General features: G+C 36.0%; 1 protein-coding gene and 1 long non-coding RNA gene across 5 annotated transcripts in view; one reads left to right on the plus strand and one right to left on the minus strand.

Moving 5' to 3' along the window:
* The window catches only part of LOC106878978 (protein Jumonji), a 203713-nt gene that overhangs the window by 176212 nt on the left and 11627 nt on the right, over nt 1-15874 (plus strand). For 3 of the 4 annotated variants that reach the window (XM_014928354.2, XM_014928353.2, XM_014928355.2), the window contains 11 exons: nt 538-743; nt 1534-1604; nt 2792-2873; nt 3835-3960; nt 4068-4259; nt 6704-6796; nt 8329-8447; nt 10482-10552; nt 11771-11885; nt 12892-13000; nt 14892-15074. In XM_014928354.2, coding sequence (XP_014783840.1) covers nt 538-743; nt 1534-1604; nt 2792-2873; nt 3835-3960; nt 4068-4259; nt 6704-6796; nt 8329-8447; nt 10482-10552; nt 11771-11885; nt 12892-13000; nt 14892-15074 — 1367 coding nt within the window. The remainder of the gene's footprint in view (nt 1-537; nt 744-1533; nt 1605-2791; nt 2874-3834; nt 3961-4067; nt 4260-6703; nt 6797-8328; nt 8448-10481; nt 10553-11770; nt 11886-12891; nt 13001-14891; nt 15075-15874) is intronic. The other variant, XM_052966146.1, reaches the window with a different exon arrangement.
* LOC128247279 (uncharacterized) lies at nt 737-2361 on the minus strand. The gene is made up of 3 exons (XR_008263636.1): nt 2035-2361; nt 1811-1898; nt 737-1264 (listed from the first exon to the last, which is right to left on the minus strand). It is a non-coding gene; the product is annotated as an uncharacterized LOC128247279 (long non-coding RNA).

The raw sequence follows: 15874 nt of genomic DNA on the forward strand, positions 1-15874 counted from the left end.
CGAATCTGTTTCAGTATGAACTTTCATCTTGCTACAATCTAGGTTCAATTTCTGATATAGTTGATAAAATAATTGCATAGTAGACTTGATCTTGAGTGGTAGATTTAATTCATTACCTGGTTTAACATTGCACCACACTGTTCTTGGTTGTAAGCATTTGGAGCCAGTTCTTTGGTTTCAGGATATTTCCCTTTCTCTTGGAAGGTCCTGAAAAATGAAAAGTCATAGACACTACTGTAGGGATAGGGGGAAGCATCTATGGTAAGTGGGTCAGTTCATTTCGCTATATATGTCCCCTATAAATTTTGGTTACATGTAATCAACATTACAGTGTGTAGGATGTGTTCCCATTTATTTGTTTTTGAGGATTCTCGTTTGTAGTCTTGCTACACTAATGCAATTAAAAAAAAAAATGAATGCCACAGTATCATATTTCACTTCTCAGTAAACTGAAGGTCTTGCCTATGTAAGGAATAAATCTTAACAATGTATTTCTATACTTTATTTTTATATATGTATTTTTTTTTTCTAATACAGTTGGGAAGAAATCTGAACAAAGTTCTGAAGAAGAAGTTAAATGTGATTCTTTTCCAGAGGAAGGAGAACCAGCACGAATTGTGGACATTCCAATTTTTTATCCGTCAGATGAAGAATTTCAAGACCCCTTAGCCTACATAGAATCTGTCAAAACACAAGCCGAACCATTTGGAATGTGCAAAATTGTACCCCCAGCTTCATGGAAGGTATTGCATGACTTTATATTTTGGTTTCCTTCTCTTCTTATATTTCCATATCTCTACTGCCATATTTGATTTCTTAAATTACCAGAAGAATGAGTATCATGAATTAAACTGATCTTGATATATGATTGATAGTTGTGTCGTCCCAGAAAGATGACTGGAATAATTGACTGTGATGATATTCACATTCAGAATCTGAAGGGAAGTAACTAAATACTGACATTCAATCTGACCCAGTACTGTTTCTGTTCTTTGTCACATTGGAATGTTCTTGCGGAATAAAATACTTCAGCATTCACAGAGAACTACATTTTTGTTTTATTAAATTAGGAAAGCATATTTTTGTAAGTTTGTAAATTATCTCTGTAGCAGAACCCCAGGCTGGATATTTTCATATTATTTAGTTTGGTTCTGTATGAAAAGCGAAGTTGACCTCAGTGACATTTGAACTCAGAATGGAAAGAGCTGTAAGAAATTCTGCCAAACATTTTGTCCTGTTCATTAATGATTCTTCCAAATGCCACCTGAGAAAGAGAGAGCTAAATACTGGGAAAGTGTAGAGTTACAATTTCTACTAATCCAGCACTTTATTACAACAATAATTAGCAAATTAGTGAAAAATGAATTTTAACAAAAATTAATTCAGTAGCTATTTAGTTTTTTTTTTTTTTATTATTATATACCTTATTGACATGCATTTATTTATTGTTACTTAAAAGATTTGATCAATTTCTACATTTCACCCATCACACAAACTATGATAGCATAATAAAATTTTTTTTTTTTGTTTTAGCTTGAAAGCTGTATTAATGAAGAAATGAGATTTACAAGCCAAGTGCAATATATACACAAAATGTTAAATCGGTAAGTAATATATTTACAATAATATATATTATATGGCTGTCATTTCTCTCTCTCTCTCTCTCTCTCTCTCTCTCTCTCTCTCTCTCTCTCTCTCTCTCTCTCTCTCTGAAATATATTAGGCATGCATATATATATATTTTAATTGTAATTCTAATGAATGTATTCAACATTTAAGATATTTCTACTGATGTGTTATTAGTATTTACTTCAGTGGAAGCTTAGTTCCTTTCAATTGAATGCAATCTTTGCTATGGTCTTCTACATTTCTCTCTCTTCAAACTGTTAAAATTCTTCCTAAAAAAGTGAGTTTTCAAAGGTCAAATAGTTTTAGCAATAATTTAGTACCAATAATTAATACCAATAATTTTTAGTCATCAGGCAAAAAAATAAAGTTTAAATAACACTGATCGTGTGTGACGGGGGAACAAACCTTGATTTCTTCACCCAACCAAGAGAGCTTTTTCTATATCACATTTCAGCTACTAAGGTCAACATATTTTGCTACTCTATGGTTGCTTTTAATTGTGCATTCAACAGATATCTGTAAAAAACACTTCACATAAATCAAATATCACAATTTGCAAACATTCTGCAATGCATATTAATGTGAACAGCTGGGCTTAAAAAGGTTGAAAGACATTGTGAAATGATCATTGAAATGGAAGTTGACAATTAAATGTTACCTTTTATTTTCTTAGATAACTAATTAAGTGATAATGATTGTGAGTTTAAGTACTAGACTATTGATTACATGAATTACAAGCTGAAACAGTACAACAAAGTAATGAACTGTAAAACCCTGGACACATCCTGTGGTGGTGGTGGTGGTGGTGGTGGTGGTGGCAGCAGGTGCAGTAGCTAATTAAGGTGCCAGTCTGTGGCAGTGGATTGGCAAAATTGTTAAAATGTTCAGTGAGATACCTTTTTGTATCTGAGTCAATTCTTCGCATTTTGAATTCAAATTCAGTCAATGTGCAGGACTAATCCCCCAGTTACAACTACATTTGATAAGAGCTGGGTGGAGAAGGATGATGACCATCTGCTACCACAGTCAAATGATGATGATGGCAGTGATGATACATTTGTTTGTTATTTTTTATTATTATGAACTTCATTAACATATTGATAATTTAAAGTGTCCTATATTACCTTTTAAAATTCTGTTTTCTTTTCTTATAATTATATAGATGGGGTCCAAATATACAGCAGATGGAATGCATAAAGAAACATCTTTCCTCAGTTGGTATTGAATTGACTGAACCTCCACTGGTAAATAATCCTTTCAAATACTATTAAGCCTCTTCAGACAAAAGACATGCACACACACACACACACACTCTCTCTCTCTATCTTTCTCTCAACACTCACACCTGCAAGCACACATACATACACACAATCACAAATATATACACAAGCACTCACCCTCACAACGCGTCTATGTGCAAAGCAGTTAACTGTTTTAGAGCTGCTGAATTCAAGTTTAACCACAAGAACAAGATATGATATCTGTCAGTGGCACCTAACAACTCTCAGTAGGTTAGTTTTTCTCAAGTTGGGACATACACCCCACTAGTGAGGTGTGGTAGTATTTTGATTGTTTTTTTTTAAATACTTCAGAATGGGGTGTAAATAATCAATAAAACTTGTTATAAAGTTTTAATTAAAACCTGTTTTAAATATTTATATGCTATATATTAACTTTTTTTATACTTGTATATCTAACTCATCATCATTATTTAACATCTATTTTCGATGCTGGCATGGGTTGGACCATTTGGCAAGGGTTGGCATGGTTTCTGCAGCTGGATTCCCTTCCTAACACCTAACCACTCTACAGAATGTACTGGGTATATTTTATGCAGCACTGGCATAAAAGTACTTTTTATGTGGCACCAGCACAAGTGCTTCTAATGTGGCACCAGCCACAAGCGCTTCTGACGTGGCACCAGCCACAAGAGCTTCTGACGTAGCACCAGCACAAGTGCTTTGAACCTGACACTGTCGTGTGCTTTTAATGTGGTGCTGGCACGAATGCTTTGAGTGTGGCACCAATATGACTACTTTGAATGTGACCTGGCATGAGTGCTTTTTAATGTGGCACTGGCACGGGTGTGTGATGGCTTTTCTAAAATACAATCTCTGTTCCAATATGTAGCTTTAGATCAAAACTCTTGCCAATTGTATACATGAAATGTACATTTAAACAATAATTTTTTTTTTTCATTTTAAGATTGGTGGCATTGAATTAGATTTAGCTCGTCTGTACCTTAGTGTCAAAGAGTATGGCGGACTGCAGAATGTAATGGATAAGAAGAAATGGAGCAAAGTAGCTGATATGGTTAAAATTCCAAAACAAGTAAGTATTGCTTTTCTGTTTTCATTTGTTTCAGACTATTTTATTATCAATGGTTTAGTCTTAGAGTTTATTTGTAACTTTTTCTTTCCTTCTGTCTAATTTATTAGGCCCAGGATCGGACTACAAAGCTCTACAATGCTTACTGCAAATATCTGCTCTCTTATGAAATGCTTTCTGAAGAGGAAAAGACGAAAATTTTGCATCAAGTAACAGACGAACGTTTGCAACAACTACAGCAACGACAGAATGGAATGTCTCGACAACACACAGAAGACACCATAGATTGTTGTGTTGCAAAGGTAATGGGAAGAGCAAACTTTGCAGTTTACATTGTTTTTATCGCTAATTTTAAATCATCGCGAGAAGAAAGGGGTTTGCATTTACCTGTTTTAGAACTTCTTTAAACTAGAGTTTGGGATGATTAATTGTTTGAAGTTAGTCCAGTTAATGTTTAAATAATGAAAAGGAATGCAGCAAGCCCTTTTGCATGCAGTGATTATTTGTTTCTGTGTCATTCTCTTATTTTCCTACATCAGCAATATTCTAATTTTATAATTATTATATTATTTAAAGACCTTTGCAAATGCCTTCCTAACAATTTCTTATGACTTTTTGTGGTGACTTTATTGCTTTCTATAATGAAGTATAGTTTTTGAGGTGCATTTTTGACTTTGTCTTCAAATAGTTCAGCTGAATTCTGCTCATATACCTGGGAGAGAACAGCTGCTAGTCATGTATACATTTCTCCCACCAAAAGCAAAAAAGTAAGTTGAGGAGCAGGGGCTCTTTGACATTAATAGGAAAACCTTATTAACCAAAACACTGCAGCCATTTGCTCACTGTCTCCTCTATATCCTCCTTTCTACCTCTACTGCAGTTGCCCCTTCTTCCTTGCTCTCTGGAACTAACTAACAAGCTCTCTATCACTGCTACAATTTAAGTGCATCTTATGCACCTGCATCTCCTTTTCCTAATCCTAAATGTGGATTATTCATCAAGCTTTGTAGTAAATACTTCACAGAATCAGTTGTTACTACACTTGCAAGTATCTAGAATTTCCTTTCAAACCATGTTTTTTTCCCTATTGGTAACAACTTAAGGAAGTTTAAGCTGGAAAATGATTACATTCACTTCACCAATTTAAGTTGGTCTGCAAATATAATAAACACCACCTTTTTTTTTTCAAACTAAATAATAAAAATATAAGTTATGGTAATTACTGTGTAGCAAGGTTACTATTTAATTTTTGTTGACCAAATTAATTTTTTTTTTCTCCTTTTTCTCATTGATACATTTTGTAATTTCATTGTGATCGTCGTCGTTTAACGTCCGCTTTCCATGCTAGCATAGGTTGGACAATTTGACTGAGGACTGGCAAACCAGCTGGCTACACCAGGCTCCAATCTGATTTGGCAGTGTTTCTACAGCTGGATGCCCTTCCTAACGCCAACCACTCAGAGAGTATAGTGGGTGCTTTTACGTGTCACCCGCACAAAGGCCAGTCAGGTGGTACTGGCAACGGCCACGCTCATCTCGCTCGTAAAAAATTACTATGCATTGAGAAAGACAGGAATGGAGCAGGAAAATGAATTTGATAATGTGGAAACTATCAGTATACTCACATCCACATGAAAAAATATCAATATTGATGTATTCCCATGTGAGAGTAAGACACAAGATTTATAGTTCTTTTTTAGTTCATAAATTTTGCTGATCAAATCTTTTTCTTTTCTTTTCTCATTGGAATATTAGTAATTTTATGAAAATTGATATTTTGCAACATTCATAAAATGACTGTTTAAGTTACTAGATTATCATTATCATCATCGTTTAATGTCTGCTTTCCATGCTGGCATGGGTTGGACGGTTTGACTGAGGACTGGTGTGCCAGAAGGCTGCACCAGGCTCCAATCTGATCTGGCAAGGCATTCTACAGCCGAATGCCCTTCCTAATGCCAACCACTCTGGTAGAGCAGTATGCTTGCTACAGTGTAGTTACCATGACCAGTTATGAAGTAACTGTTCAGATTTAAATGTAAACAATATCCAGCGTTAAACTTTTGTATAAATTCTCTGTCAAAATAACTAAGTAAATATACTGTTAGCCACATCACATTGTTTGTTATCAATTCTCTCCTAAATAATCTATAAATGCCCATCCCCTATACAGATCATTTACCTGTTCTGGAATTTGTCAGCAATTTAGCTAGAAGTAGACTCTTTTCACTTGTCTTTTAATCTATTATTTGTTTCAGTCCATTAGACTGCAGCACATTTTGGGGCACCACTTTGAAGAGTTTTTAGTTGAACAAATTGACTCCAGGTCTTTTTTTTAAAAAACCTGGTTCTTATTCTATTGGTCTCTTTTGGAAAACCAACCACTAAGTTACAGGGATGTAAACAAACCACCAGTTGTTAAGTGGTGGTGGGGCACAGACACAAAGACACACACACACATCATTGGCTTCTTTCAGTTTCCATCTTCCAAATCCACTCACAAGGTTTTGGTTGGTTTAAAGACTCTTGCTCAAGGGGCCATGTCATAGGACTGACCCTGGAACCATGTGGTTGGGAAACAAGCTTTTTGTCAGACACGCCTGCACCTTATATCCAATATACCAAGATATATCTCTATTTGATATTTGGTGTATAAATAAAAATTTCCATAAAAGTATGAATTGTGAATCAATGCATAAAAATTTTTATGTACATATAAATATCTTTTAATCTTTAAAACTTCCAGGGTAAAACAACTTCCATCAATGCCTTCCAAAGAGTGTCTCGGAATGTACAGTCTATGTGGTTTCGAGATGATCCAACTCCAGAACAAGTTGAAGTAAGTCTGCTATTATCCATCTAACTACTTCTGTCTCCAAATCTCCAAAATGTATGATCATATTTATTGTTAGAAATACCTGTACTAGTAAAGGAACATGATTAAGCTAAACTATTTATTAATTAATTGATGCTTCATCAACATTTTAATGCCCACTTTTCCATGCTTGTATGGGTTGGACAGATTATGTTGAGGTGGATGACTTTCCTGTTGCCAACCCTCCCTTGTTTCCAGGTAAGGTAACATCTCTCCATGACTAGACAGGGAAGATTGGAAAGAAGACACCACTTCCATGATGGTGACATTTGCTTACAACTATCACATGATGGCAAGACAAAGAGTCAGTAACATACATATGTATTGTACAATGGGCTTCTTTCGTTTCTATCTACTAAAACCATTCACAAGGCTTTGATTAACCTGGGGCTATAGTAATCCAAATATCTATGCCTCACCATCTTCATGGATTGTTTCATATTCCTCCAGGATCAAAGTGGTTGGACAGTGCAACATGAAGTAGTCTGGCTTATGGAGATAACCTGACATGTTGAATATAGATTCATATTCCCATTGATGTGGGTTAGCAACTGTTCTACTGTCTTGACTCCACCCTGTTACATATATCCAGTTTTCTTGTTACACCATAGGAACTGAGCTGTGGTTCTGTGGTGGTTGCCACTGTTAGGAGGTTGCTCCTTCCGTTCATCTCTCCAGACTTCCTAATGTTAAAGTTTTCTTTTACCAATTTATAAAAAAGTTTTCTTGATTTTTGTCTTGGGGTAATGGCTACAGTATTGTTATTTGTTTTAAGAGTGTAATAGCTCATCATGTTGTCATTGTGTGGTGGTTAAAGTAACTCAGTGGTCCTAACGTTAGTCAGCTAAGATTCAATCATGCTGAGCTGGTAGAAAATAAAGTGAGATAATTAATCAGATGAAGACGTCAAGTCTTACTTAATATCTCATACCTTGAAAGAATCATTGGTAACTTATTTAGAAAGAAGTGTGAAGTTCTGCTTGTGCTGATATAGTATGGAGGTGATCAATCAAATACTCAGAAATCATTTCTTAAGTTTTAGTTGTTTAGCTCCGAGTCACTTCTGAACGAGTAGATCTTTGATCAAGGGTCTATCCGACTGTGGCCATCATGGTAGGATGTTATCTCTTGCATTTTTAACGATAACTTACGTTCCTAGTTGGCACATCAAAGCACCAATGGAACCGCTGGTAGCACTATCGCGCGCATACGCAAATACTTGTTCAAGGGGAACAACTCTTTACTGCTATTTCATGTTAAAAAAAATCAAAATATATGTATGGCTTGAGAGCAACATGGTTAACTATAGTTTTAAGGATTGTGGAAATACTGCGAATGGTCAATGTCATCCGTTGGCTCATCTAGGCAGTAAAACTACATTACAAACAGCCAGCCACCCACTAAGGCTGTTTAGGTACAATAGGAGTGTTTGAAACAGTCAATATTTTTGCCATGTTATGATTAATTTTTTTTTGTAATTTCTCTTGCAATTTCAGTCAGATTACTGGAAAGTTGTTGAAGAAGCGTCATCACATGTTGTTGTCCAGTGTGGACATATTAACTCAGGGAACCAGGGAACATTCTTTCCTTGCAAGAAAGATAGCCCATACACCAAGTAAGTTTAATGATAATTATGAATTTGTTGAGTCAATGGTTGACCCATAGGGAGCTAATCTCAATGTTTTATGATATCCAGTTTGGTAGCTTAATGTTTGTTCTGTGTGACTGCTACTTGGACTTTAGCAAGTCAGTCAAAATGCTTAGCTGTATTTCTTGTGACTATGTTTTGCTGGTGTAGCAGTATCTTCATTGACTATTACAAGGATAGAGGAGAGGCTGTAGTAAGAGTAAGTTATAGGAGGTATCAAGTTGATGTCTCGGTTATGAAAGATATTGGAAGAGTCACAGCATAACTAATTAGGATGAGAATTAGTCTGGATAAAATGCAGTTTGGCTTGGTGCTGGGAAGAGGTACTTCTAATATTCTCTTCCTTGTAAAACAACTGGAGAAGTTTTTAATGAGGCATAGTATCTAGCACTCATTGACTTATAAGGCCTTTGGAAAGGTTTCATGTTCTTAATCTGATGGTCACTAATCTATAGTTAAGTATATGGAAATATGAACTAATGGGGGCCTCATGGAGGCAAAGGGCTGAGTTCCTTTAGAGTTTTGGGCCTCATGGAAGCAATGACCAAGACCTTTGGCATTATGTCGTGCTTGAGAAGACCCATGAAGCCGAGCAAAATCACAGTCATGGCAGATACTAGTATCACACAGATTGGCACCCGTGCAGGTGGCACATAAACACACCCCGGTGTCATGCAAATGGCACCTGTGCTGGTGGCATGTAAAAGCATCCGTTACACTCTCAGAGTAGTTGGCATTAGGAAGGACATGCAGCCATAGAAAACCATGCTAAATCAGACTGGAGTCTGGTGCAACCTTCCTGCGTGCCAGCCCAGTCAAATTGTCCAACCCATGCCAGCATGGACAATAGACGTTAAATGATGATGATATGTTCTGAGTTCAAATATCATTGAGGTTGACTTTGCTTTTTATTCTTTTGTGGTAGGTGAAATAATTACCAGTTGAGTACTTGGGTTGATTGAATTGACTACTCCTCTCCCTTAGAATTGCTGGTCTTGTGCCAAAATTTGAAACTAATATTCTAATGCCATTAAATGTGTTCATGTTATACTTGTTATATTTTGGAGCATGATTTATGTAACTGAGTCTCTATCATCCTCATGACATCCAGACTTATTTTTTAAGCATTCTTTGGAGCTGAATATTTTCAATTATATTAAGTTCATTTAGGAATTATTTTGGTGAGTGAAGGAATAAGAATTCATAAGTCATATGTTCTCTTTAGCCATTGTGTTGATCTCTGTAAATATCTCACCTAGAAGTCAATGGCAGGTGGTTACAATCCTAAAAGTCTGTGTGTGTGTGTGCTGGGATGTTGGTTTTAAACTGATGGAGAAGGGGATATAGGATTATATGCTTCTAAATAGGTAGCCTCTTGAAATGCTATCTATATTTCAGGTCTCTCATTCCACCAAATGAGAATTTTTTACACTCTCAGAAACAGTGGCACTATTCAAGGAGTAGAGCAGTGTTGGAAGTAACATCCTCATTTAAGATCTGGTGTGAATGCTTCCAAAAGAGTAACTTCCACTAAAAGCACCCTGAATCGTGACAGTGTTAAAGTAGGTGATAAGTAGACCTACATCCCAACTTAGATTTAGTTGGTTTTATATGAATTGATGATGATGGCGATGATGGCAGTTATTTATATATATTTGCCTTAATGTCCTTTATATTATATCTATTATATCCTTTGTATAAATTGTTCATATATTGAAAACTGCTATGTCTCTTGTTAGTTATCTAGATACATACGAATGTATAACAGTTTGGTAGGTAGGTGCTATTTTTAATGAAAAGAATACTTTTCTACTTAAGACTTCTACTTATTGTTGTTATTGGCCATATTGACTATCACTCTAAATTTAAACAGATGTGGTTAAGCAATGTTATTTAACTGATTTCTGGAATGTAAAAAGAATGGCTCCATTGATTTTGATGTCAATAATATATAATAGTTTCTATTTACTTAACTGTAGCTGTTTGTATTGTTTATTTCAGACATGGCTGGAACTTCAATGTATTATCTCAAAATCCTTTATCAGTATTAAGACATTTGGGACCAATACCTGGTGAGTGGTGACATTCATTTTACTATTGTAAATCTTTGTACTTTAAATAATTTCATTTATTACATAATAGATGAACAAAAATATTTGTGTAGATAAACAATATTATGTGATACCATTTTGTTTTCAAATCTTTTAATTCTTATTCAAAAAAGTGAGAAATGGTATAAAATTTAGCAATTAACTTAATACACTTAAATTGAGAATTCTGAAAAGGTTATTCTCCCTCTTAACAATACAGCAAATCATTGTTTGACCCCCAAAATCACTTTCTCAGATTAAATATTCATCAAGGTTATTGTTTCTGAATGCATGTTATTAAAAAGATGCTAAAACATTTTCATAATTTTCAAACCTTATTTTCTTTAAATGCATTGAATGCTTAATGGAAACCAACAAGGGAATCTGTGTACTTGGTCCCCTTGCTGAATGTTAGTAGCAAAAACTTGTTCATCACCCTTCTGGTTACTAAAAAGAAGGGCATATAAGATAATGTAGTCCTATGTACACTATGCTTGATAAAAGACAACATAATGGTCACAGGTGGGACCGTCTTTTATCTTTTACTTGTTTCATTCATTGAATGCTGGCCATACTGGGGCACCATTTTGAAAGGTGTGGTCAAACAAATTGGTACTTATTCTGTTGGTTTCTTAACCATTAAGTTATGAGGTCACAAACAAACTCTGGTTTTCAAGTTGTAGTATGATGAAATATTTGGGAGTAACATTCAACTGCTGACTCTAGCTTTATTGTTATCATTGTTTAGCCTCAGGTCAGTCTTAATTAAGCGAGAGTATCAAAGCGGTTTCAGCTGTGACAAAATTGTCTTTATAAAAGTATCTACAACTGCCTTATCTTGTCTGCTCCTCTCCTTTTTTAAGATGGTAGGATGTGATATTAAGGATTTGGCTCTTTCTAGCAGGTCATGTTGAGACTTCTTCATTGGCTCAACATTTCTCAGTTCTGATCTGTAATCAAACTGTACAGAATGTGATGCAAAGTGTAGTTGTGTGTACTGTAACAAATACAAGATGAATCTACATTTGTCTGACTGCTGATTGTACTGCTAATGGCCAAAGTGAATATGAGCTAGCCAAGATTGCTCATTCTTTTCAGAATTTATCATAAATTTTATGAATTCCACTGAGAATATAACCAAAAGATTAGCTATTAATGAATGTAATTATTCTTTATTAAAAAAGTATTTTCTTTGTTTAGGTGTTACACTGCCTGTGCTCCATATTGGAATGTTATTCACAACTTCATGCTGGTCAACCAGCAGACACAGCTTGCCCTACATCCATTATTTACATACTGGGGCTGATCTCATTTGGTAAGTAACAAGGATTTCTCATATTTCTTTGTAATAATAGGTGCAGGCATGACTGTGTTGTTAAGAAGTTTGTTTTGCAACCACATGGCTTGTGATTCAATCCTCTGCATGAGCAAATTCCTTCAGCTATAGCCTTAGGTTGACCAATGCCATGTGAATGAAATTTAGTAGATGGAAACTGTATAGAAGTTCTGTGTGTGTGTATGTGTTTGCCTCCGTGTATCTTCACAATAGTGCCTTGGCTGATGGTGGGATTTAATATGACCTGCATAAACAATATATCTAGTAGCTCAGGAGTTTTATCATGTGAAGACCAAGGGAATGATGTACCTTACTTGAAAACTCATACAGTTTGGTTTCAGATAAGACCTCTGGCTATAAATACAGCCTAAAGAAGTTTTGGTCAACAGATTGTCAGTGTTGAAAAATGAACATAGAAACAATGATTGTTGTGTTGGTGCCGTCATTGTTGGCTGTTTGCTGTAGTATTTTTCTGTTTCTTATGACTGAGCTAAGAGAACAGCTTTTACATTTGGTATTAATATCTTTGTACACATGGAAATCAAAAATGTTTTAAACATATCATATTCTACCTGAGACAGAAACTATGGTTGGTTTTGAGCAAGCCAGTTTATTAGAAAGACACTTGTTTTGGTAAATATTTATAATTGGAAACTTGTTCAACTCATAAATATAAAAGACATGGCTGTCTGGATAAATGAGTTTATAATATTAAAATGTTAGGTTGTATATATTTTTCTTGTCATTCACAATTTTACAAGCTTGTAATTGGTTATATCATAGTTTAGGACTTCTCAAATACTTTTATTACTACATTCTGGTCTTGAAGTGGAACTAGAACCCAAGTCCTTACTAATTATATCTTTAAAAATTTCATCAAAACCCAATATATGCACACACACACACACACACACACACACATGCATGTACACACACATCTTGGATTTTTAGTGTGTATTTTAATCTAATCTTATCCCATTAACAGGTATTCCATTCCAAAGCAACTGAAGCAGAATCTAAAAGCAGCAATCAAAGAACTTGTTCCAGGTCATGTGTGGGATGATGACGGCTGGTTCAAAGAAGATTTTATTATGGTATATTTTCATTATGCATTTGAACTATTATCATAAAAGAAACCATCATTATTATTGTTGTCGTCATCATTATAATTATCTTCATCATAATCCATCATTACGATCCAACAGTTTCATTGGTAAATATTTGTTTAGCCCAAGGCCAACTCTGATTGAGTAAATCTTTGGTCAAAAGTATTTCTACCTTGATCATGCAGTCTTTTCTCAGACATAGTGTATCTAGGACTACATTATCCATTATTTTAAAGCAATAAACTGTAATTGGAAAGAGATTTGTTTGCTGTTCTGATTGGTGTGACATTTGCTTGAATGACACTTCTCTTCCAGCCAAATTTGTTCCATCTATTTGTATATTAGAGATTACATAATCCAATGTATCCTTCTTTGTTTTAAGATACTTTAGCCCATTACTCACCATGTAGCATAAGCCATTGACAACTTTGCTCCTCTGTTCTTGATCCTGGGCTCTTTTCTGCTTCTCTCCAGTCGGATTCCTACATTTGTGAGTCTACCTCAGTATCCTGCATGTTTCTCTGAGGGAAAGGCCTTCTTCTCCCAGGTCTTGCTTTTAGATTGTCATCAGTGTTTCTGTAACTTTGATGTTTTCTAGGTAGGGATGTTGGCCCTATACAGATTCATTTTTACTTCTGAGAAGTGGTGGTCCATATTAGTCTGGCCTCTATCCTTTGATCTGTCTAGCATGGGAGGCCTTAACCAGAGGCTTGCACTCCACTGGCAAAGCTCTCAGGGTCAGTGAAACACACAAACCACCACACTGCAACAAGGACTGGAACTTGCAATAGTTTTAAGATGGTAGTGCTAAGTTTGAGGCATATTTGGCTGCTATTTCTAGCAGGCTAACTGCGCAGTGACTTTGTTGGAACATATCTCTAGAACAGAATAGCTAGCAGTCAGTTGTAAGTTTGGGAGGAATCATCATCATCATCATCGTCATCCGCTTTCCATGCTAGCATGGGTTGGATGATTTGACTGAGAACTGGTGAAACCAGATGGCTACACCAGGCTCCAATCTGATTTGGCAGAGTTTCTACAGCTGGATGCCCTTCCTAACGCCAACCACTCCGAGAGTGTAGTGGGTGCTTTTATGTGCTACCGGCACGAAGGCCAGTCAGGCGGTACTGGCAACGGCCACGCTCAAAATGGTGTATTTTACGTGCCACCTGCACAGGAGCCAGTTTGGCGGCACTGGCAACGATCTCGCTCGAATGTCTTTACACGTGCCATGACAATTAAGCTTACAGGGACACTAGTACAGTGTTTACAGTATTTGGTTGTACAGCCTTATAGTGTTTATTTGCAGCAGAATGAAGGCACATGGCTTAGTGGTTAGGGTATTCAGCTCATGAGTTTCATTCCCAGTGGTGCCTTGCGTCCGTCCTTCAGCAAGGCACTTCATTTTACGTTGCTCCAGTCCACTCAGCTGACAAAAAGAAGTTGTACTTGTAATTCAAAGGACCAGCTTTGTCATATAGTGTGTCATGCTGGATCTCCTTAAGAAATATGTTATGGGTGTGTGCGTCTGTGGAGTGTTCAGCCACTTGCACATTAATTTCACAAGCAGGCTGTTTCATTGAGCGGTTCAACTGGAACCCTTGTCATCATAACCATGCAATTTATTTGCAGTATTTTCAGCAGAAGTTTTGTGGTGAATTGAGTGCTTTTGCTAAATTCATTGTCATGAAAAGAAATGAGCTAGCATTTTTTTTTAAATGCCATTTAATATATATTTACACAGTTATTGGATAAAATAAATTACCTTGCAAGAAATATATCAAGTTAAAGTAATTAATTCTAAGTGATAAATATTTTCATCTTCATTTTCACTTTCAATTTGAATTTTCAGTAAATTTATTTACTTATGTTCTTTCAGATGAATCCTGAACTATTGGTTAGAAAAGGAGTATCTGTTGGCCGAATTGTTCAGAAACAGCACCAGTTTGTAGTTGTATTCCCATTTACTTACACGGCATCTTTAAACTGTGGCTTTAGTATCTCAGAATCATTGCCATATGCCACTCCAGATTGGCTTCCACTTGGACAAGCTATTGCTCAGGTAATTAATGCAGCATTTGCTTTCCTCAGTCTATGTCTCTTTTAATTTTTAGCACTTGAAAACCTGTTCACAATTGTTTAGAGAGATATTATTTATATATGTGGGTGCATGTACATGCATGCACACACAAACACACACACACACATCATCATCATTAAACGTCTGTTGTTCATGTTGGCATGGGTTGGATGGTTTGATCAGGGCTGGCAAGTTGGAAGGCTGCATCAGAGTCCAATCTGATTTGGTATGGTTTCTACGGTTGGATGCCCTTCCTAATGCCAACCACCCTGAGAGTGTAATGGGTGCTTTTGTATGAGTTGTAAAGTATATTAAAATAGTGCAAACATTATCTGATACAGAACCCAGTACATTGGGTAGAATGGATAGATATTTTTATGTATATATATATATATATATATATATAAAGTGAAGTATATTGCCACTTAAATGTGGCTGACCCCTAGGGGTGGATGTTACTGTTGCTTTTAGCCCCAGGAGGACATCTCCTCCAGCTGGCTTATCGACACACGACTGTGTCCTGTTTGCCAAGGGAAGTTATCCCTCCCATCGAAATCTGTCGCACGAACGGACCCGGGTTTCAGGGTTATTTCCCTTTGTCGGCGTCCGATCTGCGATGACAGAGATAAATTCTTGGCAATCTTATGTACCTTTTTCCAGTGAAATTCTTCACTGATATCGAAAAAGTGAAAACAAGCAATGTTAATTCTCTAAATTAGGTATTAACAGTAACTGCACGATAAAGTGAAGTATATTGCCACTTAAGTGTGGCTGACCCCTAG

Source organism: Octopus bimaculoides, chromosome 1 (genome assembly GCF_001194135.2).
Source record: "Octopus bimaculoides isolate UCB-OBI-ISO-001 chromosome 1, ASM119413v2, whole genome shotgun sequence".
Classification (NCBI taxonomy): domain Eukaryota; kingdom Metazoa; phylum Mollusca; class Cephalopoda; order Octopoda; family Octopodidae; genus Octopus; species Octopus bimaculoides.